Source organism: Monodon monoceros, unplaced genomic scaffold (assembly GCF_005190385.1).
Source record: "Monodon monoceros isolate NGI ecotype Baffin Bay Population unplaced genomic scaffold, NGI_Narwhal_1 Super_Scaffold_19, whole genome shotgun sequence".
In the NCBI taxonomy this organism is placed as follows: Eukaryota; Metazoa; Chordata; class Mammalia; order Artiodactyla; family Monodontidae; genus Monodon; species Monodon monoceros.
The window spans coordinates 65,817,949-65,842,320 of record NW_021703775.1 but is presented as its reverse complement, the minus strand read 5'-3'; the positions used below and the strand labels follow the sequence as shown (position 1 = coordinate 65,842,320).

The 24,372-nt window shown below is 38.7% G+C and overlaps 1 protein-coding gene across 1 annotated transcript in view; it reads left to right on the top strand.

The window, feature by feature from the left end:
* Window positions 1-13,583, top strand: part of WDR43 (WD repeat domain 43) — a 48,100-nt gene extending 34,517 nt beyond the window's left edge. Inside the window, exons 12-18 of the mRNA XM_029231943.1 lie at window positions 5,144-5,230; window positions 5,833-5,864; window positions 6,841-6,904; window positions 8,950-9,063; window positions 9,571-9,640; window positions 11,828-11,877; window positions 11,979-13,583. Of these exons, the coding sequence (XP_029087776.1) occupies window positions 5,144-5,230; window positions 5,833-5,864; window positions 6,841-6,904; window positions 8,950-9,063; window positions 9,571-9,640; window positions 11,828-11,877; window positions 11,979-12,161 (600 nt within the window). The 3' untranslated portion in view covers window positions 12,162-13,583. The remainder of the gene's footprint in view (window positions 1-5,143; window positions 5,231-5,832; window positions 5,865-6,840; window positions 6,905-8,949; window positions 9,064-9,570; window positions 9,641-11,827; window positions 11,878-11,978) is intronic.
* The last annotated feature ends 10,789 nt before the right edge of the window (window positions 13,584-24,372 follow it).

The window sequence follows — 24,372 nt, the reverse complement described above, 5'->3', positions numbered from 1 at the left end:
AGTTATTGTTTTGTTTCTAAGAAACATTTCAAAACATTTAACACTACAGTGGGCCACCATGAACCCATCACTCAGTTTCAAAAATTATTAGCAGTAGCCAGTCTGTCTATTATTGTTTTATCTGTTTGCTCACCCCCTACCCAGGTTACAGTGAAGCAAATTTCAGATCTATTATTTATTTCATCCACAAATATATCCCTGTTCAACTGTAACAATAGAAATTCCTTTAAAAGACATAACCACAATTCATTATCACACCTAAAAAGGTGAACAGTGATTCCTTAAAATCATCAAATATCCAGTTAGTATTTATCTTTCGCTGATTGTCTTGTAAAGTTTTTTTTCTTTGCTTTCTTCAAAACTGGATCCCAACGAAGTCCACACTATTTGGTGGATTTGCCTTTTCTGTCTTTTGCAATTTGGGGAAGCTAGGTTATTTGCTCTAAGGAGATTTCACATTCTGGATTTTGCCTCCTGCAAATCCATTTTACTGGGTCATTTAACCCAACAAGTATCATTTAATATAATTCTTGTCCATCATATTCCTGTACAGTGGTAGTTGGATCTAGAAGCTTGAAGAGATTCAGCTTAGAATCATCTGGCACTTCGGATGTGACAGTGTGTACTTTTGTCAGGTGTCAGAGTTGTTGGGAGAGTAAAGGAAATGACGATTGTGAAAGCACTTCTTAAATTGTAAAGAATTGTACGTGTAAGATCTTTTCATTATTAAGGATTTTGAGGTGATACGTCGTATTGTTTAAGTAGAAGTCAATAACCTTAAAAAAAAAGAAAGAAAAACCAGAATATAGGAGTATTCCCATACTGTATTACCTGGGATATCATGCATTCTAAAGAGAAAGAGGCAAGTAAAAAAAAAAATCAAATATTTTTTCCCCTGGAAAGTGTGTTCCTCATTTCCAAAGATAACCTTCTGAGGATATGTGAAATATAATAGGAGGTCATTAAAAATAGGAATGAAAGGGGACTACCCTGGTGGTCCAGTGGGTAAGACTCCGCACTCCCAATACAGGGGACCCGGATTCGATCCTTGGTCAGGGAACTAGATCCCACGTGCATGCTACAACTAAGGAGTCCACATGCCACAACTAAAAGATGCCACAACTAAAAGATCCCGCAACTAAGACCCAGCGCAGCCAAAATAAATATTAAAAAAAAAAAAAGAAAGAAGAAAGTGAGCAGTGTCAGGTATGCAACATAGGACCAAAGGTGAGGTTAAAAATCCCTGCTGTAGAACACTTGACATTAAAGTTTATGGCTTTTTAGGAAAGTGGCAATTTGACCTAAAGAAATAGTCTATAGCTTATGCAAAAAAGATATGCTTAGTCATTTATATAATTCATGGCACCCATAGGAGTTATATATTTTAAAATATTTAAAAAATTTTATTTAAATTAAGTATTTCTTAGAAGTTCCCATTTACAGTAGTACCAAAAAATGCCTAGGATAAATCTACAAAAGGTGTTTCTACCTCTACATTGAAAATTACAAAAATTGGGAGAAATTAACCAAGGCCTATGTTCATGGTTGGAAGATTCAATGTTGTTAAGATGAGCAATTCCCCCCAAATTATTCTATGTATCCAATACATTCCCAATTAAATTCCAGCACAGCTACCTTTTAGAAATTCAAAGGACATGAAGTAACCAAAGTAATTATAAAATGAAGAGCAAAACTGGGGAGCTTACCCTACCTGATTTCAAGAAAAAGCTGTCGTAATCAAGATAGTTTGGTATTAGTGAAAACATAAATATAGATTAAGGAACCATAATAGTCCAGAAATAGACCACATTGCAATTGGTTTTCAGTAAAGGTGCTTCTAAGTTGAGTCAGTTGGGAAAGCGAAGTCTTTTCAACAGTTGCAGTTGAATCAATTGAATATCCATATGGAAAAAAATGCATCTCAGCTCTTTCCTCACATCTTGCACAAAAGTCTACACAAAAATAGGTCACAGACATAAATGTATAAACCAACCCTCAAAACTTCTAGAAGAAAATAGGAGAAAATGTTATGCAGATTTGCATGGAAAAAGCCTTCTTAGGTTCATCACAAAAAACATGAAACACTTAAGGAAAAATTGGTCATTTGGATTTAATAAAAATTAAAAACTTTTCTCTTGAAATGACACTGTTAGGAGAATGAAAAGGCAGGCCACAGGCTGGGGAAAAAAACCCAACTTATATATCAAAGGATTTATATCCAGAATTGATGAAGAACTCTTAACTCAGTAGTGAGACTCAACTCAAATAAAAAACAATTGGTAAATGCGTGAACACATATTTCATAAAAGAATTCCAGTGGCCAGTGAGTGCATGTAAAGGTATTATACATCATTAATCATCACAAATGCAAATTAAAACCACAGTGAGATAACACTACATACCCATTATAGACTGATTAAAATGTAAAAGACCAGTACCATCTATTGGGGAGGATGTGTAGTACCTGGAACTCTCATATCTTGCTGGGGGGAATGTAAAATGGTATGCCTACTTTGGAGAACAGTTGGGCCATTTCTTAAAAGTGAAGGACACATCTACCATAAGATCCTGCCGTTCTACTCTTAGGTGTTTACCAAGAGAATTGAAAACAAATGTTCATACAAAGGCTTGTGCACGAATGGTCATGGCAGCCTTATTTTTAATAGCCCCAAACTGGAAAGAATCCTGAACACATGAAGGGATAAATTGTTATCTAGCAATGTAAAGAATGTATATTGCTTCATCAACAGCATGAATGAATCTCAAACTTATGCTGTGAGAAAGAAGCCAGACAAAAAAGTACATACAGTTTGATTTCATTTATAGAACAATTCTAGAAAATGCAAACCAACATGTAGTTCAGCGGTTGCCTGAGGACGGTGGGGTGGAAGGGAAGGATAGAATGTAAAGGGTGCAAGGAGACTTGAGGGTGATAGAATGTTTATTACAGTGTTTGTTTCATGGGTAAATATGTATGTCAAACTGATCAAATAGTACACTTTAAATGTGCACTGTTATGTTTCAGTTATAATACAGTAAAGTTTTAAAAAAAATCCCATCTTCAGTATCATCTCCTTGCTACTTGTAGCTGTGGTTTATAGTCTTGGCAGAAGTTAATAATGCTAACTCCTCTATTCATTATCATTTTGCTTGGTTTGGGATAACTTTTTTTGTGTGTGTGTTTTTAATTTGAAAATTGTTATCATAGAACCTCTGTCTTTAGTGAGCCTAAGGATTATCTGAGAGCTTGTTACATTTTTCTGTCCTGCAGTTTGGAATAACTTCTAAACAGCTAGGCCTTACATACCATTATTTGCCTGTGACAGTTTTAGTTTACACCTCTTAACTTGGTGTAATTACTAATAGTGACTCCTTTCATTCACAGAAGTGTCCCAGTTTGGACAACAAATTATCTGATCACTTAACATTTAGAGCACTAGAGGATTTCACAAACCACGTATTTTTCAAACCTTCAGCCCTACATTATGTTTCTTAACCAAGCTTTTGGTATAAATAATATGCAGCAGCAAGTTCAAGATTGTATTCCTTGACCTAAAGTGCTACTATTCTACTTGGCCATTTAAGACAGTGAAGCCTGGTAGTTTGGTGAACATGCTGTGAAAATTGAGTACCTTAACAAAAAGAGATGCAGACATAGAAAACGGACGTGTGGGCACGGAGGGAAGGGGGAGTGGGATGAATTGGGAGATTAGGATTGACATATACCCACTACCATGTATAAAATTGATAGTGGGAACCTGCTGTATAGCACAGGGAGCTCAGCTCAGTGCTCTGTGATGACCTAGATGGGTGGGAGGGAGGTCAGAGACGGAGGGGATATATGTATACATATAGCTGATTCACTTCCTTGTACAGCAGAAACTAACACAACACTGTAAAGCAACTGTACTTCATTTAAAAAAAAGTATTTGTAGACTAGTTCAGACAATATTCCCTGTAACTTGTACATCATTGGAACTTTGTGATAACTGATCTATAACAAAGACTTGATTTGAGGGATGTTTAGTATCATCAGACACCTTGTGAATTATTGTTTAACTTCTCAGCATACTTTGCTTTGAACCTTGTGTTCTCATTATTTGAAAATGACAATATTAGGACAGTCCATCCGTCAGTTCCCCAGTGATTATGTATAAAAATACATAATCTTTCTTTTGCATAATAAACTTTGTAATTATGTCAGTGATAGTTTTTAAATAGTACTTAATAGATTTAAGAAGGGTTTGATGTGAAGATATTTTTGCAAGCAAATAAAATCCATAGGGAATTTTGAAAGGGTATGTTAAGACCATTAAAGTAGGTTGAAAATGAACTTTCCATGTTTTTGCCCTGTAATACCTCTACTGTTCATATCCTGAACATGATCTTTATAGCAACAACAGCCAAAACATAGCATGCACCAACCATTAGGGAAGTTCCTCTAGTTGTAAACCCTTTTGAAAGATAAACATTTGAAAGTATTAAAGAGGAAGGGGGTATCTGGATTTTGAAACCTGAAAGGACTCATTTCCCACCCTCTCCTCTAGATGAAGCATCTGGGTGGGGTTTGGAGAAATAGAAAGGCCTGCCAGAATTTGGACTAATCTGCTCTATCTCCTTTTCTATCCATACAACGTGGGGTGGAGACTGCGTTTCACCCTTAAAGTTTTTGACTCAAGCACTCATTATATGATCTTTTGATTGGCTTAAAATTTTATCAAAAACATTTAAAAGGTATGTTTGTTTCCTTGTAATGTGATTTTAGTGTGTTTTGCTCACTCTTGTGTTGATATGACAAGATATGTTTCATAAAACAAAGGTTTGAGAACTTCTCTAAAGTGGTGTATATACCTGTATTTAAATGTCGAGAGGTGTTCTCTTCTGTTCTATATCAAAAATTCGCTTATAAGAATTTAGAATTTGTGGAGCAGAAACTTGTTTAATGGAGTAAATGTCCTGATACTTGAAGCCTGTACTTGTCTGATAGCCATAAGACATAATACAACATTCTCCATTTATTCCTAATCTTTATTTGCTACAGTTGAGTATTGCTTGGTTTTTAAGATAATTTTTAGTGACAGTATTCCCTGTAGTGTCCTTAGTTTCTGAGTATGCTTATTTACATTTTTTTTTTTTCTCACAGAAAGTACTTCAAACTAGGAACTTAAACCTAATAAAGAGAACTGTACTAAGGATGCCCCTGCATGCTGTCATTCCGTTGTTGCAAGAGGTAACTGAGTACGCTTCTCATTTTAAGGTCCTAATGCTATGACTCAAAGACAAAATCCAGTATTCAGAGAAATGGATTTGCAGTATGTAAGCAAGCAGGGTATTTAGAGTTGATGATAGATGATCACTAGATCTACTCAGACAAAATTTGCCTAACCTAGATTTTTTTCTATGTATTTTAAAAATTGAGATATAATTTACATACCTTTAAGGTGTGCAGTTCAGTGTTTTATAATATATTACAGATTGTGCAATTGCCACATCAAAAAGAAATCCTGTACCCACTAATCACTCCCCATTTGTCCTTACCCCCAGTTTCTGGCAACCACTCATCTATTTTCTGTCTTTGTGTGTGTTCTGGACATTCATTCATATAAATCCTAGCCTAGATTTTTATCAGATAATTATTTTTATTTTGGGAATGTATTCCTAGATTATGTTAAATTGGTTGAACATTTAGGAGTTAGGAAATTTAAGAATAATGATTTCCTAATACAGTCAGTCATTCTTTTCCTTTGTTCTTATGGATGTGTTATCATGGGAATTCATAGAGATTGGCTGCCTCTGAAGTACTGTTGCTAATACTGTTTTTCTCCTCCTCAGCTTACAAAGAGATTACAAGGACATCCTAATAGGTAAGATGTTTAGGCGACTTAAATTGCTTTGATTTTATAAATATTTTCAATGTGATTGTTTAAAAACAGCAGTGTCTGGCTGCATGAGATTACATAGTAGGTAGCCTCAAATTCTAACTAATAAAACTCAAAGTGTCAGATATTGCTCTCTGCACTTACTTTAAATTGAATGATTCTTATTTCTCAGATTGTATTATAGTTTTTCCCTTCCTTCAGAAAATTTGAGGTTTTTCAGCTTTATTATATCAGGTCATTTAATGGATTAGTCTTATTTAATAATTCAGGACTAATCACGATGTGTAAAACTGGACATTTGTAGAACTTGCTCAGCCGCTGGTAGTTGCTTAAGACACTACAAGGAAAGATTTTATATAACTCAATTTTGTGGGTCTTTTTTGCTAATTTGATGATTAAATATTTATATAAGGTGTTGATATCTCAAAGCTCTCAGCTTGTACTATAGTATTATCAGAGTCTATAATACAGTTTTTCTTTTCTAAATTTTGTTTCGTGATAGGCTCCATTAGCCTTTGGAGCTCACAGAGGAAATCTAAAGATTTCATTAATTAGGCCCGGCTCACATTTTTGGTCTATATTTGTCTTTTAATGTTGGTGTGGAAATCTTTGGCTGTTTGTACCTGATGATGCGTGGATGATGGGCTCAGATAGGAGCATAAAATGCAGAGTCAGCTGAGCTCAGTTTACTGCCTTGGTATCAGCTAATCACAAAGTAAAGCATAGGTTTTATATCTGGAATTGAATTATTTTAGAGGAAGGGATTTTTGTCCTGTTATCTAGTCCCTCCCTTCCTCAAAAGATGAGTATATTACACAGACCTCAAATAGACCCAGTGAAAGAATGAACGACTGTCATATTCCAGTGGTTTATTTATTAGTCATCTTCTAGATCTTTATAACTCCATTGTATTTAATTTTGAATTTGTGAATATTAGTTGATTTGTGTTTTTTTTTTTCAGTGCTGTTATAATGGTTCAGTGGCTAAAATGCGTGTTAACGATCCATGCATCCTACTTATCCACCGTAAGTCTTTTCACCTGGAGTTGCTGAACAGTTTGGCTTTGATAAGGATTATCAGCTGATGGCTTAAAGCCATCTTCTCTCCACCTACCCTTTAACCATCAGCTGCTGCTTTTACAGGATTTGTTCCCAGGTGCAGTGCCATGTTGCCATCATTGTTACCTTCTCTAAACTGGCCCTTTTTTGGCCCAGATTTTAAAAGTAATATATATTCTGTAGAGAAGCTTGAAAAATACAGAAAGGAGAAAAGTTACATACTAGTCTTCAGGTGTTTTTCTATATACATACCTGTTTAGCAAAATTATCTTTACATTGTATGTATCTCTCCCATCCTCTTCTAAAAGCTTAGTAGCTTTTTAAAGTTTATATCTATGCTAACATATCTATATTACCTTGTGATAAAAATGAAATGAATATCTTAATACCTGACGTTTTGCTGGGGCTACTGTCAGCTCTTGATTACCTATACAGATGGAAGGGAGGGAGCATAAAATCATAAAGCAGCACCAAAAAAAAAACCAGTTTTATATGTCACAATATGAGCTGGGTTATTGCCACATCATCAATTTAATTATAGTTTAAGCTAGAAATAAAATTATGCAGTTGACTCATTCTTCTTTTATTTGGCTATCTAGAACCTTACAATAGGTTTTCTTGAAAGATTTTAGTGGATAGTTGAAAATTTTTAATTACTCCTTAAACTGTAGCTCTTCCCTTCTTAACAGTTTCACCCGATTCTTGCCTGATCACTGTCCCTTGTTCTCTGTCTCAGGATCCTTTTCCTTCAGTAGTCTGAGATAGGAAAAACCATCGGTTAACCTGTTTTGAGTTCGGCAGTTCGTTCTTTGTATGTCTGTGGAGATCTCTGTCAGGATGTTAAAATGCGGGGAAGAGATAGGAAACAGTAAGAATGCATATTGGGTTTCCCTGCTTACAGAAATCTTGGGAGTTGGATTGGGGGCAGTGTCTGAGTGGCGTGGTGATGGGCATGGAAAGATTACCACAAGCATAGGACGACACTCATTTTGTGACTTCATTGAATTGCTTAGAAGCAAAAAGAGCCCTAGGTGGACTTGTAGTGAAATCCCTTCTGGAATCAACCCCTAAGTTATAACTACTGGAGTAGTAGTCGTATAACATTCTAGGTCAGGGCAAAATAGACCATGGAAGTATGGTACAGGATGGACTCCAGCCCAAAACAGTTTTCTCTCCTCAGAAAACAGTGCTCTTCCCCCACCTTTCCTTCATTTCTTCCTTCCTTATCAGATATCTTTAAGTACCTTCTCTAAGTCAGGGACTGTGCTAGGCATGGGGGCTTTAGTAATGTACAGACACTCATTTTTACTGTTTAAAGTTTAACATTTGAATGAAACACTCTTATTTACTCTCGTGTCAGAGATAGGAGGGCAAGTAAAGGCTAATTAAAGGGCAAAGAATGGGGTCCCTTTTTCTGAAGCTCTGGAGGGACAAAGAAAATAATTTCCTGCTTTAATTTCTGAAGTATAACTCAGAGGGTTAATTAACAGGAAGTATGTTTGAAATACCATAAGGTCAGCTTTGTATTCTGTCACTTTGTCCTGCTGGTCTCTGGAAGCTGTGAAAGCTTCCTCTAGCTGCTGGGACCTAATGGAGGTAGATAGTGTGATATCATCAGAGAGGAAGTTTCAGAGTGAAGCCCTTTTTAGCCCAGAGGTATGTGCTTGGGGTTACTCTTTAGTTAGTGTCTCCTTTATATTGGTCTTCTCTGAAATAGTATGATCAACACAAAGAAGTCCCACCCTGCAGTTTGTCTCTTCTTGCAGTTTCTCCTTCGGACCTTGCATCATTATTTTTTTAATGCATTATTTTTTTGCTGTTAGGACAGTAAAGACCTCTGAAAATTTGAGACGTTGCTAGGCTGTGTGACAAGCAGCCACTGCCACTGGAAGCGCAAGCATTTGCTGGGAGCTGAATACTCAGGCATATCTGAGCATGATTTATATATTTGTTATCCATGTTTTATTATAATAGTATCAAAGTATCATTTTTTTGTTGCTGTTGTTCCTTAGTTGCCTGACCTGGTACCCCAGCTGGGGACACTGTACCAGTTAATGGAAAGCAGAGTAAAAACTTTTCAGAAACTCTCCCACCTTCATGGAAAGCTCATCCTTCTAATCACACAAGTGAGTAAATCAGATTGTTTTGTGCTAAACTTTTGAATGTGATGGGAATGGAGCGAGGAATAAGGATTGTTTACCTGAATGTTGAAAGCACCCTGTTTCAGCAAAAAATTGGTAAATCAGGACCTAGTTTTTGACTAGGAAATGTTATATATTTGACAGTAAGTTAACTTAGTTCTGCCTGTGTCAGCTTTAACTCGGAGGTTCTCACCGTCATATTTCAGTTGTTAATACAGTTAGAGTGGTTGTGGTGCTATGAACAACGAGTCACAGGGTATTTCTACAGCTTTTTGTCGCAGAAAGAAATTGGATTACCTTAAAAGTATTTTCAGCCTTTACGGAGTAATTCTTTCTTGTATTTGACGAATATGCCTTTTGCCCTGTATTTGATCTACATCGTATTAAGGTCATCTGTTACAGTGGTTGAGGATGAGTTTACTGTTGGGGAACGTTGTGATACTTGAGATAAACTTCCACTCTACTTCACAATAGCACTTGATTATCTTTCAGGTTACAGCGTCAGAGAAAACGAAGGGACCGACTTGTCCTGCACAGAAGGCAAAGTTGGTGTATGAAGAAGGTAAAGCTTGGGGCATAGGCTGAACATTTAACTTTTCACATTGACTCAGTTCTGTGACTTTGTAAAAACATCAGTGTGAGATCGTGCTTTGACACACACCTTCCCTAATAAAACGGGCAAGCTTGTGGCAAAACTGGCAAAAATGTGATCAAATAAAAAAAAGCGAAGGCACAAATATAATACAGAAACAAAAAAGGGCATTAGGTATGGAAGAGATTTGAAGAACACTATGAACAAACTATGTCAATACAAAAAACCTAGATGGTGTAGGTAATTTCTTGGGAAACTTTAATGACCAAAATTGACTTAAAAATAAAAAGAAATAGAAACCTAGAACAAGCTAATAGCTTTAAATTGATTTAGTCAAAACCTTTCCCCGTAGGGTACCAGACACAGGTTTTATAAGTGACTTTTACCAGTCTTTAAGGAACAAGTCATTTTTGTCACGTACAAACAATTTAGACATTTTACGAGTCATAATCGGACAAGTATAGTCAAGAAAATAACATCTCAGGCCATCCTCAAATATCCTGAGTAGCAGGTTGTTTACAGAAGTGCTTAAGTAAAGTAATATGTCATTACCAGGTAGAGTTTATTTAAAGATTGTAAGATGATTTAGCACCAAGAAATCTGTTAATGTAGTTATTACCATGTTAACAGGTTATCATGAGCACTGTCTATTATTTTAATAGATATAGAAAAGTAATTCAATGAAATTCCGTCTTTGTACATCTCATTATTTGATAATCTAGTCACACCATTCAAATATTCAGATAAGCAAGTTTACTGGTTACCAAGATCTAGCAAAAAGGAATCAGTAGCATTATTATGTCCCAATAATGTATTGTATGTCCATAATGTCCCGGTTAGAAATGTCTTAGGAAAAAAGATCTTATTCACAGCAGCAACCAAAACTATGAAGTACCTAGAAATACCTCTAAAAAAATGAAACAAAACCTTTATAGAGAAAACTAGAAAATATAACTGAAGGACATAAAAGCATACCTGAATTAATTAATTATACTTTTTGTGATTTTTTTTTTCCCCCCTGGTTTTATTGAGATATAATTGACATATATAACACTGTGCTCATTTTAGGGGGGTACAACATAATGATCCTATATGTATATATTGTGAAATGATCATCACAATGTTTAGTTAACATCCATCACCACACGGTTATAAATCTTTTGTTCCTGTGATGAGAGCTTTTAAGGTTGACTGTCTTAGCAGCTCTCAAATAAACGTTACAGTATTGCTAACTGTGGTCACCGTGGTGTACGTTATCTACCCAGGACTGACTTATCTTATAATTGGAAGTTTGTGTCTTTTGACCTTCACCCATTTGCTCCACCCCTATCTGACACCTCTGGCAACCACCAATCTGTTCCCTGTATCATTGAATCTCATTTTTGTAGATTCTATATGTGAGTGAGATCATACAGTATTTACCTTTTTCTATCTGACTTATTTCACTTAGCACAAAGCCCTCAAGGTCCATCCATGTTGTTGCAAAGGGCAGGAGTTCCTATTATTGCATGGCTGAATAATAATCTATTGTGTGTGTGTGTGTGTGTGTGTGTGTGTGTGTGTGTGTGTGTGTGTGTATCACATTTTCTTTATCCATTCTTCCATCAATGGACATTTGGGTTGTTTTCCTGTCTTGACTATTGTAAATAATGCTGCAGCGAACATGGGAGTGCAGTTATATCTGAGATCCTGATTTCGTTTCCTTTGGTATATATTTAGAAGTGGACTTGGTAGATCATATGGTAATTCTATTTTTAATTGCTTGGGGAGTCTTCATACTGTTTTCCATGGTGGCTGAACCAGTTTACATTCCCATCAGCAGCGCACAGGGATTCCTTTTCTCCACATCCTCGGCTTAGTTTTTTTGTTTTTTTTTTTTTAAATTATTTTTTTAATTGAAGTATAGTTAATGTACAATGACTTAGTGTTTTAGATGGGATTTTGTTAGGGTTTTGATACTTTGTCCTGATCAATGAGATCTTGATGGAATAGTATAATACATGTACTTTTATGCAGATAAGAATATAAACAGTGTTCCTTCTTGGATGATAGCTGAATATATTTCTAAAAATAAATTCAGGAATCTGATTCTTTTTGGCTTCCTGGGCTGTCCTCTGCTTTGATCACAGAGTTAAAGCTTGTCTCCCCTTCTCGCAGAATCTTCTGAAGAGGAGTCTGATGGTGAAATAGCAGATAAGGATTCTGATGTGAGTAATTAGTCTCCTGGTACATGAACCTGCCGCATAGCTTCGTAGCCTGTAAGAGCGAGGCCTTCAATCATGCTTTCCTTGCTTAATATCTCTACCAGGATAATTGGGATGAAGATGAGGAAGAGAAAGGAGGTGAAAAAGATGAGGATGTTGGTGAAGAGGAAGAAGAGGATGCTGAAGAAAAAGATGAAGAAAATGGTGAGGACAGAGACGTGGCAAGTGAAAAGGAATTAAATGGAGATTCTGATTTAGATCCTGAAAATGAAAGTGAAGAAGAATGAACAGAGAGGAACAAGTCAAATGAACTATGGAAACTGGCTCACCTTACCCACTGCTGCCGAGTTCTCCTATGGAGGGTTGTCTCTGTGACAGATGCCAAGGACCGCTGCACATTTCCAAATTCCTAATGGTGGCTCCCATGCCACTTTGCTGTCTTGAGCACCCCAGACTTAACTGTGTAAATAAGAGAGTTTCATTCAAATGTTAATAAACTTTACACAGCAAATAGATACATTTTCTGCAGTGTACTGACATGAGTGTCCAATATATGGTATATTTTTATAATGTAATATCCCGGTATGATTGGTTATGCCAAGAATTGATGTAAGCGAAGATAAAGACATTTCCCATGTAAGGGTCAAGAACTGGACTTTTGTGAAGGAGTCAGCTCTTATCTCAGGTTGGTATCTTTCATCACATCCTGGTATGAAGCAGCACTAGTGAAAAAATTTTAATTTGGTACATTTTCATAAAATATGAAGGGATAAACTAAAGACTGGAGTAAAAATGATTGTGACTAAAAAAAATAAAATCACCAGTATCCCTAGCTTCTCTATTGACTGGTAATCTGATTTGAGTCAGATTGAATATTTGGAGTGCTTCCCCAAAACAACCACTTATTTTTTAAGCTGTCATGTGAAGTATTTTTTTAAAACACAGAAAAATTATGATAATTTAAAAACTAAAGAATTAGCCATATTGAGGATTTTTCTTGACTGCAAGTTGCCTGTAAAGAATCATCAGTGTATAGATTTAGAAGTGCTCGTTACCTGCAACTTTTTAAAAGATTCAGTTACAGCTGCTTTTGAAGAGGTTTTCATTTTTATTTAAATTACTAATGGATCAAAGAACAGTTGTTTATTTTTTCTCTTTGGTTTTAGATATTAATGATAACCTTGTTGGAATTTTTTTCCAAAGAAAATATTTTTATAATTCCATAATTTAATGTGTTCCTTTTCATTACCCACTCTTGGCAGTGTTAGGGTATGTTTACCTTAAAATAAATCCGACTCAAGATTTTTTATGTATGTATAAAGAAATATTTTGGTGTGCTACAAAAGCCTTCTCAAATTATCAGTAATTTTTTTTTTTGTTTGTTTTTTTAAAAGAATGAGCCAGTATTTGCTTAGTGCTCTCTAGGGAACATGCAGATGGAAGCTCAACTCTAAGAAAGGGCTGGGGAGATGGGTTTATTTTTCCCATGTGTGAATATGTAAAACATAAAACCATTATCTGAGGGACTTCTGATATCGGTGGCAGACAGATTTCTGTGCTCAACTAATAGAGCTGGAGCCATATAGAGCATCTTGGGAAAGTTAGAGTCAGCTACTGGTGTAATGTATAGTTATATTTGTCTATAAATGGAGCTGTTTATGGCAATTTAATACCATTCTCTTTGTAAAGTGAATAAATATTCATCTTTACCCAGTGCTTGTCTTGTGGTATATGTAGGGGAACATAGCCACAGGTTTGTGCTTGTGGTGTGAAGGTTTTAAAAAAATCATCTTACTCCACTAGCATTAATAGGTAAATGCTTTCAAGGCTTTTTGGATAATCTAGCATTTGTAACAAAGTGAAGGAACCAAGAACTTTGTTAGGAGCTAGTGGTTGTTTCTTGCCCCACCTGGCAGGGCCGCGCTCCCACCACCCGAGGTTGCGGTGGCAGTCACAAGGGTGCACGTGCCCATGGCTCAGGCCGTGTCCTGTGGCCTGGGTCAGATTTCCCCCGCACCTGGCTCTACCTAGAGAACGGTAGCAATTGCTTACTGTTTCTTGTTTTAGACAAATCCAGAGTTAAATTACAAACTTCTTGCAAAGACTTTTCTAGTTTCAGGGTATTCCACTCCTAATCCAGACAACAAAGTTTTGAGTATGTGATGTTGTCTTTTTTGAGGTTAATTTTTCTTCCTAACTTTTTTATTTTTAATAATTAACCCTCTCTTCATGATCAAATCAAGGATCACATATTATATTTGGCTGTCATTGCTTTGTTAATCCAGAATATTCCCCATTCCCCCTTGTGTGTGTTTCATGATTTTGATGTTTAAGTAAGTCCACATAAATTAAGCTGTTACAGAATGTCCTACAGTCCAGGTTTGTCGGATTGCTTCCTTATGATTAGATTCTCATTTAAATGTTTTTTGGCAAGAATATTAAATAGGTGGCGATACTTGAGGTTAATAATTTGTAAAAGTAAATTCTTTTTGGGCATAGATGAGTATATTAGTATGTTTTGATGTAAGTAGATGTTGAGGCTTCAGGGTTGGGATTTTTGAAGCCTTAGTGCAGAGGGATGTTTGAGGGTCAGAAATGGGATCTAGGGACTTCCCTGGTGGTACAGTGGTAAAGAATCCACCTTCCAATGCAGAGGACGCAAGTTTGATCCCTGGTCGGGGAACTAGGTTCCCATATGCTGTGGGGCCGCTGAGCCCATGTGCCACAACTACTGAGCTTGTGCGCCTCAACTAGAGAGCCCGCATGCTGCAAACTACAGAGCCCACGCACCCTGGAGCCTGTGCGCCACAACTAGAAAAGAGAAAACCTGCACACAGCGATGAAGAGCCTGCATGCCTCAACGAAGATCCCGCATGCTGCAACCAAGACCCCATGCAGCCAAAATAAATAAATAAAAAATAAAAAGAAATGAAAAAAAAAGGGATCTAGGTAGTGAGATAATTTGGGTACATTGATGCTATATATGTAAGGCTGTTACAATTATTGTGGAGGTAAATTCTCAACAATGTACATTCATTCATGTAACATATTTATTGATTGCCTACTCTCGGATTAGTCCGTTGCTTGGTACATATACATCACTGAGTAACAGTGAATGACAGTGAATAACTAATAAGGAGCTGACATTCTATCAGAAGTATGCAATAAACTAACTGTACAAGGTATAGGAGTAAATGAATTCTATGTAGTATGTTAGAAGATGGTGACTTCGGGAGGAAAAGAGTAAGGGTGTTGGGATTAGGGAGTGCAGTTGCAGAATTAAATATGTGATCAGGGTAGGGCTTATTGAGAAGAGATTTGAACATAGACTAGGCGGAGGTGAGGAAGTTAGCTAAGTGGGTATCTGTGGAAGAGTGTTCTAGGTGGAGGAAATGGCATGAGCAGAGGCCAGCACATGTGTGATGTGTTGAAACCACGAGAGGAGACCAGTGTGACTGCAACGGAGTGAGAGGTGATGGGGACTTAGGCCAGGGTAGTAGTAATGGACTTGGTGATAGTTGGTTAGTTTCAGGGATTGTTTCTAGTTTAGAGCAAGCTGGGTTTCCGAGAGGTGTGAGGAAAAGGGGGGGGAGTCGGGTATGGCTTGCTGCAGCACCAGGATGAAGCTGTGGGTGGAGCAGCTTTGGGGAGGGAGATCAGGAATTGGACTGCGGACATACTAAGTTACAGGTATCTGTTAGGAATGCAAGTCCATACCCAGTTGATTTGAGGGGTGAGTTTGGTTGGAGGGTCAGTAAAGCCACAAGACTGGGTTTGCTTCTCCAGGGAGTGAATGTGCATAGGAAGAGCACCCAGCGTCGGAGGAGAGGAGAAACCGCGAGGGACACAAAGGGGGAAGGTGAGGTAGGGGAAATTGAGGTTTACTTACTCTACCATTTTCTTTTAATTCTCGACATCCTTCAGCTGTAGTTTCTTTGAGCTGTAATTGATATTGCCGGTGGATCCTTCCCGGCCGCAATGGCTTTTGTGATGCCCTTCATGTGACTGCTTGTTGATCCTTTCTTGGAAGGCTACTCGGGCATAAAATTTGTTCTCCTAATGCAGTAGTGTTGTGGTGCCTTTGTGGCACCTAGGCACTGTCCCTCGTCACGTGTCCAAGCTGTACACTGGATCACAAAACCTGCGCAACGAGAGACCGCAGCGGTGTAAACGGACTAGCAGGCATCATTCGAACAGGAACACAGTAAGGAGAAAGCATAGGGTAGGTGGCGCTCTCTCTTTTGTACAGTGCGGGCTGACTTGGTGTGAGAAAATGGAATTGTACTTGTCAGCACTATAATGGATATTCATATATGTGTGGGTAATTTTTAAAATATGAAAATAGTTCTGAGGACAGGGTGATTATAAATCGCACTTTAGCAGGTGACGGATGTCAAATGGAAAATCCAAAAGTTGAAAGTTACCACTTAAAAAATTACCTATCTGGCATATTCTTTCCGGGTAATAGTGGCTTAAAGGCCAAGGGAATATTATTCTTTTTGGACGCTAAAGTTTAAAAAGGATTTCCTAATGGAAATAAGTATGTAGGAAAACATGTTGTTACAGCCTTGCCTTTGGCCTTGTACTTTCTTTTGTTCTAGTTTGAAAGAGGGGAAGGGATGTGGTTGTCTGGCAGTGCAGCCGCTGAAGTCCGAGACAACTTGGCTGCCTCAGCTGACCCTGTGCGGGCATGATGGTCCAGAACTGGGCCACTACTTCCACAGGTTCAGAAACGTAATTTTGTCCTTGTCCCTAGACTTGATGTATCAATAGTTTCATACAGTCAGAACATCAGCCAGGCTTCCAAGAGAAATTGGTATTTAAATGGTGTATTTATTAATAGAAATACACTACACCTCTCCAGTGGAGCAGTGTTCATGTTGGGTGGTGATATGTCTTCTTTTGCAGAGGAAAGTCACACAGTAAAAACCAGTTTTATAACTGGAAGATTATCTTTGCACCAGAGTGGGGAATTGGAATAGAGATATGAATTGGATGGTTAGTGGACAGTGTGTAGTCGGTACTAAAGGGGGTGGAATTCTTGGCTTCCTTGCGTGTTGCTCTGACCCTTCTCCTTTTAATTTATTTTTATTTATTTATATTCATTTTTTGCGGCACGTGTGGAATCTTTTAGTTGCGGCACACATGTGGGATCTAGTTCCCTGACCAGGGATAGAACCCGGGCCCCCTGCATTGGGAGCGCGGAGTCTTACCCACTGGACCACCAAGGAAGTCCCCTGACCCTTCTTTTAACAGGACCGTTAACTGTGGGTGGAATGTCGGTGTTTGGGTCTCCTCAGGCACCCACTTAGGACTGCCTGTTAGGGTGCATTCTAATGATTCAGGGACCATGAGTAGCACCAAATATGGTTACACCTAAGAAACAAACTTGCTATTTTCTGCCAAACTTTGACTTCGTTAATTATCCCCAACCTGGCAAAGTCTGCACTCCCCCACCCCCCCCAATTTTTTTTTATTATTATGGTAAAATATACATATCACTTTAACCATTTTTAAGTGTGTAGTTCTGTGGCATTAAGTACATTTCCATGGTGGTTCAACTGGCAAAATCTCTTAATTGGTGATTTTGGTGGAAGGATCAGGTTCAGGAAATGAAAGAGCAAATATGAATACAATGAGTCTGTTGTGGAGACCCCAGAGTTAGGGCCGACAGCTCCAATTCTGGGTCCGAACTACAACATGGCAGTGATAAATCTGCTTAATTTCTTTTTTCGGTCTGTGACAGGAGAGTAACGACAATGCTGTTTGTGACAAGGATGCTGTGAGAACCGAATGGAGCAGTGTCTGGGACACTGAACACGAAAGCTCAGTCCGTGTTAGGCATTTTCCAGTATGGGAGAGGGGGAGGGGCGCAAGTTTTAAGGGAAACTCCTTTCTGTCTCTGACATTTTTTTGGAAATTCAGACAGAGCCTTATGGGTAAGCACAGTCCCCCTTTTCCACAGGTGAAAAAGTGAACTTAAGTCTTTTTTCTGTGATGCATTTAAAAAATCTGTTGTTTTACAAGCAATGACATTCATTGAGTATATTTTGGAACATATCAAAAAGCATAAAGAAGCAAAATAAAATGTTAAGAGAGGTTAACCATTTGTAACGTTATGGTGTATCTCCTTTTAATATTTTTTTCTTTGCATGAGTGCATACACATTTTTCTTATGAAATTGGAATCACATATTAATATTATTCTTTGTCACAAAATACTGTTAATTATCCCTTGAAATAAGGATGCTTGTGGTTCTTAGTATTATACCTTGTTAAACTTGAACTTACTCTCCTATTATAATTTGTTATAAGTAGTGCTACGGTGAAGTTCTTACCTTTTGTATTTTTCTTTAAATGTATCCTTATGAGATATTCCCATGAGTAGTGTTACTTAATTAAATACATGAATATTCTCTTCAGACTAAAGAAATTTGCCAAAACCCTTTTCCAGAAAGGTTGTGTTGATTTTCAACCCCACAAAATAGTGTGTTTCCACCTCATCATGAACCTCAGGTCACCTGCAGTTTTGTTGCCACTTGTATTTCCTAAGAGTATTGTGGGTTCAGGTTCTTGTCCATGCTTAAAGGGATTGTCTTATTTACCTGTAAGGGCTTTTTATATATTAAAGATACCTCTTGCCAAACAGATGGCACCAATACTTTTCCCCAATTTGCCTTTTATCATACTATTTTCCTTTATAGTTTTCTTATTTTTAAGCTTAAAAAATTTCCCCCTAGGAAGATAATTCTTGTATAATATTTTGTCCTAGTCGTTTTATGTTGTTATTTTTCTTATATTTACCTCTGTAGTAACTGGTTGTGATGTATCAGTGCATTGTGAAATAAAGTAGGTTGCAACCACCATTTTTCAAAGTAGAAAAGGTAATTATAGAAAAGATGGGTGCATTGCATGTAGTTAAGGTAACTGTTTTAGAGGTTGCAACGTAACATGTGTTTCTGTGGGTAAGACATTTGAAAGCTGCTGCTCTCATCCGTATGGAATTATTTTTGGTATAGCTGTGAGATGAGGCTCTAACCTAGGATTCCCCTGCACACACCAGTATTTTCCACACTGTTGAATACTGTTTACTGTGGACTGAATTTGTGTCTCCCTAAAATTCGTATGTTGAAACCCTAATCCCCAATGTGATGTTATTGGAGATGGCGCTTTCGGGAAGTAATTAAGTCATGAGAGGGGAGCCGTCATGATGGGATTGGTGCCCTCATAAGAAGAGGAACAAGAGAGCTTGCTTCCTTTCTGCCGTATGAGGATATGGTGAGAAGACTGCCATCCGCAAACAGGAAGCAGGTTCTCACCAGGTACCAGATCTGCCGGCACCTTGGTCTTGGACTTCTCAGCCTTCAGAACTGAGAAATGAACGTTTGTTGTCTAAGCCACCCAGCCCATGGTAGTTTGTTATAGCAGCCTGAACAGACTAAGACCCTCCTTTCCTATCCCATAGACTTGTGCTTTCTTTATCATATGGTAGGTCTGTTTCAGTGCTGTCCATTCTATTCTATTGATCTCTCTTCTTGTGCTTTGTAAGTCATTTTTTTGTTGTTGGTACCTTTTTATACCTCTTTGAAATATTTTCCTAAATATTTTTGCCTTTTCATTCTTCCATATTATTAAAATAGTAAAGATTCTTTGGTTGTAAGAAACAAAAACTTACTAGATGCAGCTTAAGCAAAACAAACGTAGTATTACAGTTTCAGAGAATCCGTGTACACAAGCGGAAACAGCTGGGGAAGAACCCTAGGGCCTTTGTGGGGTCCCTTATTTGCTGCCCTCTGCTGCCCTCTATTGCCTCAAAGTTCTCTCTGTCTGCCTTACAGTCCAAGTCTACGATGTTATAATCCAGCCACTTGCTGATTCTCAGGAGAGCTGGATATTCTCTGCCTCTCCAGATCCCCTCTCCACCTTTCTCCGTCTGCTCTTCGCCCTCGGTGGTTGAGTTTTACAAACTGCATCAGCCCAGCTCCCTTTCCTGGCTTCTGGGAGGGTCAGCCAAGTGGGTGGTACTGGCAAGTAATGGGAGGGTGGGAGGAGAGGAGGTCTGAGTATTCATTCCCCCGGGTGAGCCCTTTGCCCACCACCTCTGAACCCCTTCTCTCCCCACTTGCAATGGTTTGTATGCAGAGGTAACCACTGTTATTTTAGATTCTGGATCTCTCCAAACCTTTCTCTATGCATTTACATACCTACAGATGTGCTCTTAGGAAATAAGTAGTTTCTTTCTTCCCACATAAATGGTATCATACTGTATGTAGCATTCTGCAACTTGAATTTTGCTTTTTATTACTCAATATATCTTGGAGGGCTTTCCAAGTTAGTAAGAGCTATTTCATTCTTTTAAACTGCATCAGGATCAGCTGGCGGGCTGGTGAAAGCAGATTGCTGGGTCCCACCCTGGAGTTTTTAAGTCAGTGGGGTGGGGAGGGGCAGGGAATGTGCATTTCTCACTGATTCCCAGGTGGCATTGATGCTGCTGTTCTGTGAACCTGCTCCCATTTGAGAACCGCTGCAGCGGTTTTAGGCTGTTGAGCCATCCCCTAATAAGACACTGAGGTTGTTTCCAATTTCTCAGAAAAATAAAGAAGGTGGCAGTGACCTTGTCTGTACTGGTGCACGTGTACCGGGATCTTCCTAGGGTGGATATTGAGAAGGGGAATTCTAGGTCACAGGGTATGTGTACTTTAAATTTTAGTAATTACTGTCAAATTGCCTATCAGTGGGCTATAGCAGGTTACAGATGAACTTTCAAATAATTTTCTCCCAAGTTACAAATAAATCTGATGGGAATTTTGACTGGGCTTGAGATAAACCAACAGATTAAGAGAATTGGTTTCATCATGGAGTACTATAACGTTAAAATTTGCTTTTCTCATTTGAAAAGTAAAAAATTTACTTTTCTCATTGGATAGGCATATAATATGATTATTATTTTTTAAGAATTGGGAAATGGTGCCTCCTGCTTCGACCTCCTTAGGTTGGGATAATTACATTGGGAGTAATGATCTAGTTGCTCCTCTAAGAGTCTGTGAGCATCCCATCCTCGGCAAAGTACATAAGATTCTTATACATCATATTTACCAGGCTGTTACCTCATGAATGAATGGTTTTGTGTGTTAATTCAGCAGGATAGGGGAAGCACTGGGGTCTGTATAGGTGGGAATCTTTTCATGGGGAAGGAATTTTTTTGCCTCTCTTCTCCCACACCTGGATTCTCAGTGTTTCACATACAGTTGATTGCATTTGACACACAGCATTGGAATGTCCCTGGGATTAGGGCTGTGACAAGTATAATGCAGGAATGGGGATGAGTAGGAGGATACAGTTAAGCAACTAATTAGAATACAAGGTAGAATGAAGTAAGTGTCATTTACTTTCGAAGGTGAAGTGCCGTGGAAGCCAGGAGAAAGGAGAGATTGATCTACTCCTAGCCAGGGATCAGAATTGAGGACTTGAGTACAGTGACCCAAGCCTTGAGGGAGGGCCTTCTAGGAAGCAAGAACGATTACAGTGAGTGGCAAATAGATGCTTAACAGGCGTGTTCTAAAAACCTGTAACTCAAACACTTACAGGGGAGGTCCTTGATTCAGTTAAGTGGCAAGTTTTTCTCAGGTGTCCCCAGATGGCCCTTTCTCTCTCACTAGACATGCTGTGTCTGGAGTTCAGAGCACATGTGTGTTGCTTCTTGTTCTTGCTTGAATTTGCTGAGTTTAGCGAGTGCACTTAACACCTGGTCACTGTCATCACATTTTTCTGCTATCCTCACCAGATTGCCTTGGTTACTTTCTCAGGTTAGAAGGACGACGTCAATGTAAAAAACGACCATTAGATGTCAGCCTTGCTTTGTGCAAATTTTTTCTTATCGCTGACGAGGCGTTTTGAGGAAAAGCTGCTAGTTGTGACCTCTTCCTGTGTAAACTCCCATGATGGGTGGGGGAGTTTGTTTTCTGAACCCCACCCCTGGGCTCGGCCCAGAGAAACCTTGAGATGCTTCCAGCTCTCTTTCTTTTCTGGTGACCAGGTCCCAAAAGAGAACCTTGAATGTCTCTAGCCCAGCAACATGCATCATGAGAGGGACTGAAAATGAATCCCAGTTTAGAGGAGATCAGGTCTCTAGGCTGTGGGCTGGCACCTCCAGATACACTGGTTTGGGCAGTACCCATGGAGCAGGCAACTGGTCTACCTCCATCCCTCCTGGACCCACCACACCCTGCAGTGGACTACAAACACCAGTCTGACCAAATGCCTGGCCGACAGGGAAGCAGCAGCAGCTCTTAGTCTCTTAAGAGTCCCTGAGCATAGGAAGCTAGAACCCACATTTCCCTGCATTTCAAAAGTGAAGTAAATAACAATAAGGCCAGAATCAGAGAAAAATCACAATACTGTTCACCAACTACATTAATTTTCCCAGTAGAGTTTGTCCCTGAAAACCATGGTTTTACATTATGTCAATGACTGTGTGGAGGCAGAATTTTTTTTTCACTTCTTTTCCCACCTTATGAAGATTTCCAATATACACAGAAGTTAAAAGTAGTATGATTCTCTCTATGCATACCACTTAGGTTAAGCCGTTGTTAATATTTTGCTTCATCTACTTTTGTGTGCATCTTTTTTTTGCTGATCCTTTAGAGAGTAAATTGGAGATGTCATGACAACTTTACTTCTAAATACTTCAGTGTGAATTTTCTAAAAATTATGACCTCTAACACAATCACAATACCATATTACACCAAAAAATTCAAACAGTAATTCCCTAATATCATCTAATATCTAGTTCATATTCAATTTTCCCCAAATATCTTATTTTAAAAATTAATTAATTTTGGGCTGCATTGGGTCTTCGTTGCTGCTCGTGGGCTTTCTCTACTTGCGGTGAACAGGGGCTACTCTTCACTGCGGTGCACGGGCTTCTCATTGCGGTGGCTTCTCTTGTTGCGGAGCACGAGCTCTAGGTGCATGGGCTTCAGTAGTTGTGGCATGCGGGCTCAGTAGTTGTGGCTCACAGGCTCTAGAGCGCAGGCTCAGTAGTTGTGGTGCACGGGCTTAGTTGCTCCACAGCATGTGAGATCTTCCCGGACCAGGTATTGAACCTGTGTCCCCTGCATTGGCAGGCGGATTCTTAACCACTGCGCCACCAGAGAAGTCTCTCCCCAAATGTATTTTATAGTTGGCTTTTCTCAAACCAGGATACAGTCAAGGTGCACCCATTGGATTTTGTTGTTGAGTCTTCTTTAGTTATTCTTGCTCTAAGACCCCCTCTTCCCCTCCCCCACCCTTAGTTTTTTCTATGGCATTGACATTGAAGAGACCAGGCTAGTTGTCTTGTAGAATGAGCCACATGTTGGATCTGATTGTTTCCCTATTGTGGGTTTAACTCATTTCTTTCTCCCTGTATTTTCTATAATCTGGATGTTAAATCTCAGTATTATCCAATAGAACTTTCTGTGATGATGGACTGTAATGTCCAGTATGGTAGTCATTAGCCACATGTGGTCACTGAGCACTTGAAATGTAGCCAGTGTGTCTGAGTAACTGAATTTTACATTTTATTTAATTTTCATTCATTAACTTATATATATTATATATATATATATTTTTAACATCTTTATTGGGGTATAATTGCTTTACAATGGTGTGTTAGTTTCTGCTTTATAACAAAGTGAATCAGTTATACATATACATATGTTCCCATATCTCTTCCCTCTTGCGTCTCCCTCCCTCCCACCCTCCCTATCCCACCCCTCCAGGTGGTCAGAAAGCACCGAGCTCATCTCCCTGTGCTATGCGGCTGCTTCCCACTAGCTATCTGCCTTATGTTTGGTAGTGTATATCACACTCTTCTCCTCTCTCTCCAGGATTAGTTTCACAACCTCCTGCCCTGTCCACCCAAACATGTTCTCCACCTGCAGCTGCTGTGAGCCTCGTTCATTGCAGTAACACTAACGCCATGGGGTATTGATTGCTTGCTAGGGGCCAGACTCAGTACTGAGTGATTTTTGTATTTTATTGAATATATTATTGAAGTAGGGTAGGCAATATCTCCATTTTTGCAATTAAAGAAACTGGGGCTCAGAGAAGTTTGGTAACATGTCTGTGGTCACACAGCTCTCCGGTGTCAGAATTTAGTCTCATTTACCTTTGTATCTTAGTTCCTCACATATGACTGAATGAGTGAGTGGATCTCAGACTTTCAGTGATAGACTGAACCCAGGAGGTCAAATCCAATAGGTTCACCTGAGAACACCCAGAGTTTTCCCTGGAGGTCTATGGGGTGGGCTACCTCCTGTGTGGGGAGTGGAACAGGTGTGTGTGAGGAATGGAGGTGTGGATGGGTGACTATTTTCAAGGAGACACCTGGGGTACAGGAAGGGGTGTTCTGCCCAGTCTAAACTCTGGCAATAACTAGTGGCAAATCTTGGTTAATTCACATATATTTTCTGTGCTTGGTCCAGAGGCTGGGCTAGTGTCTCTGTTTCGGTCCTAA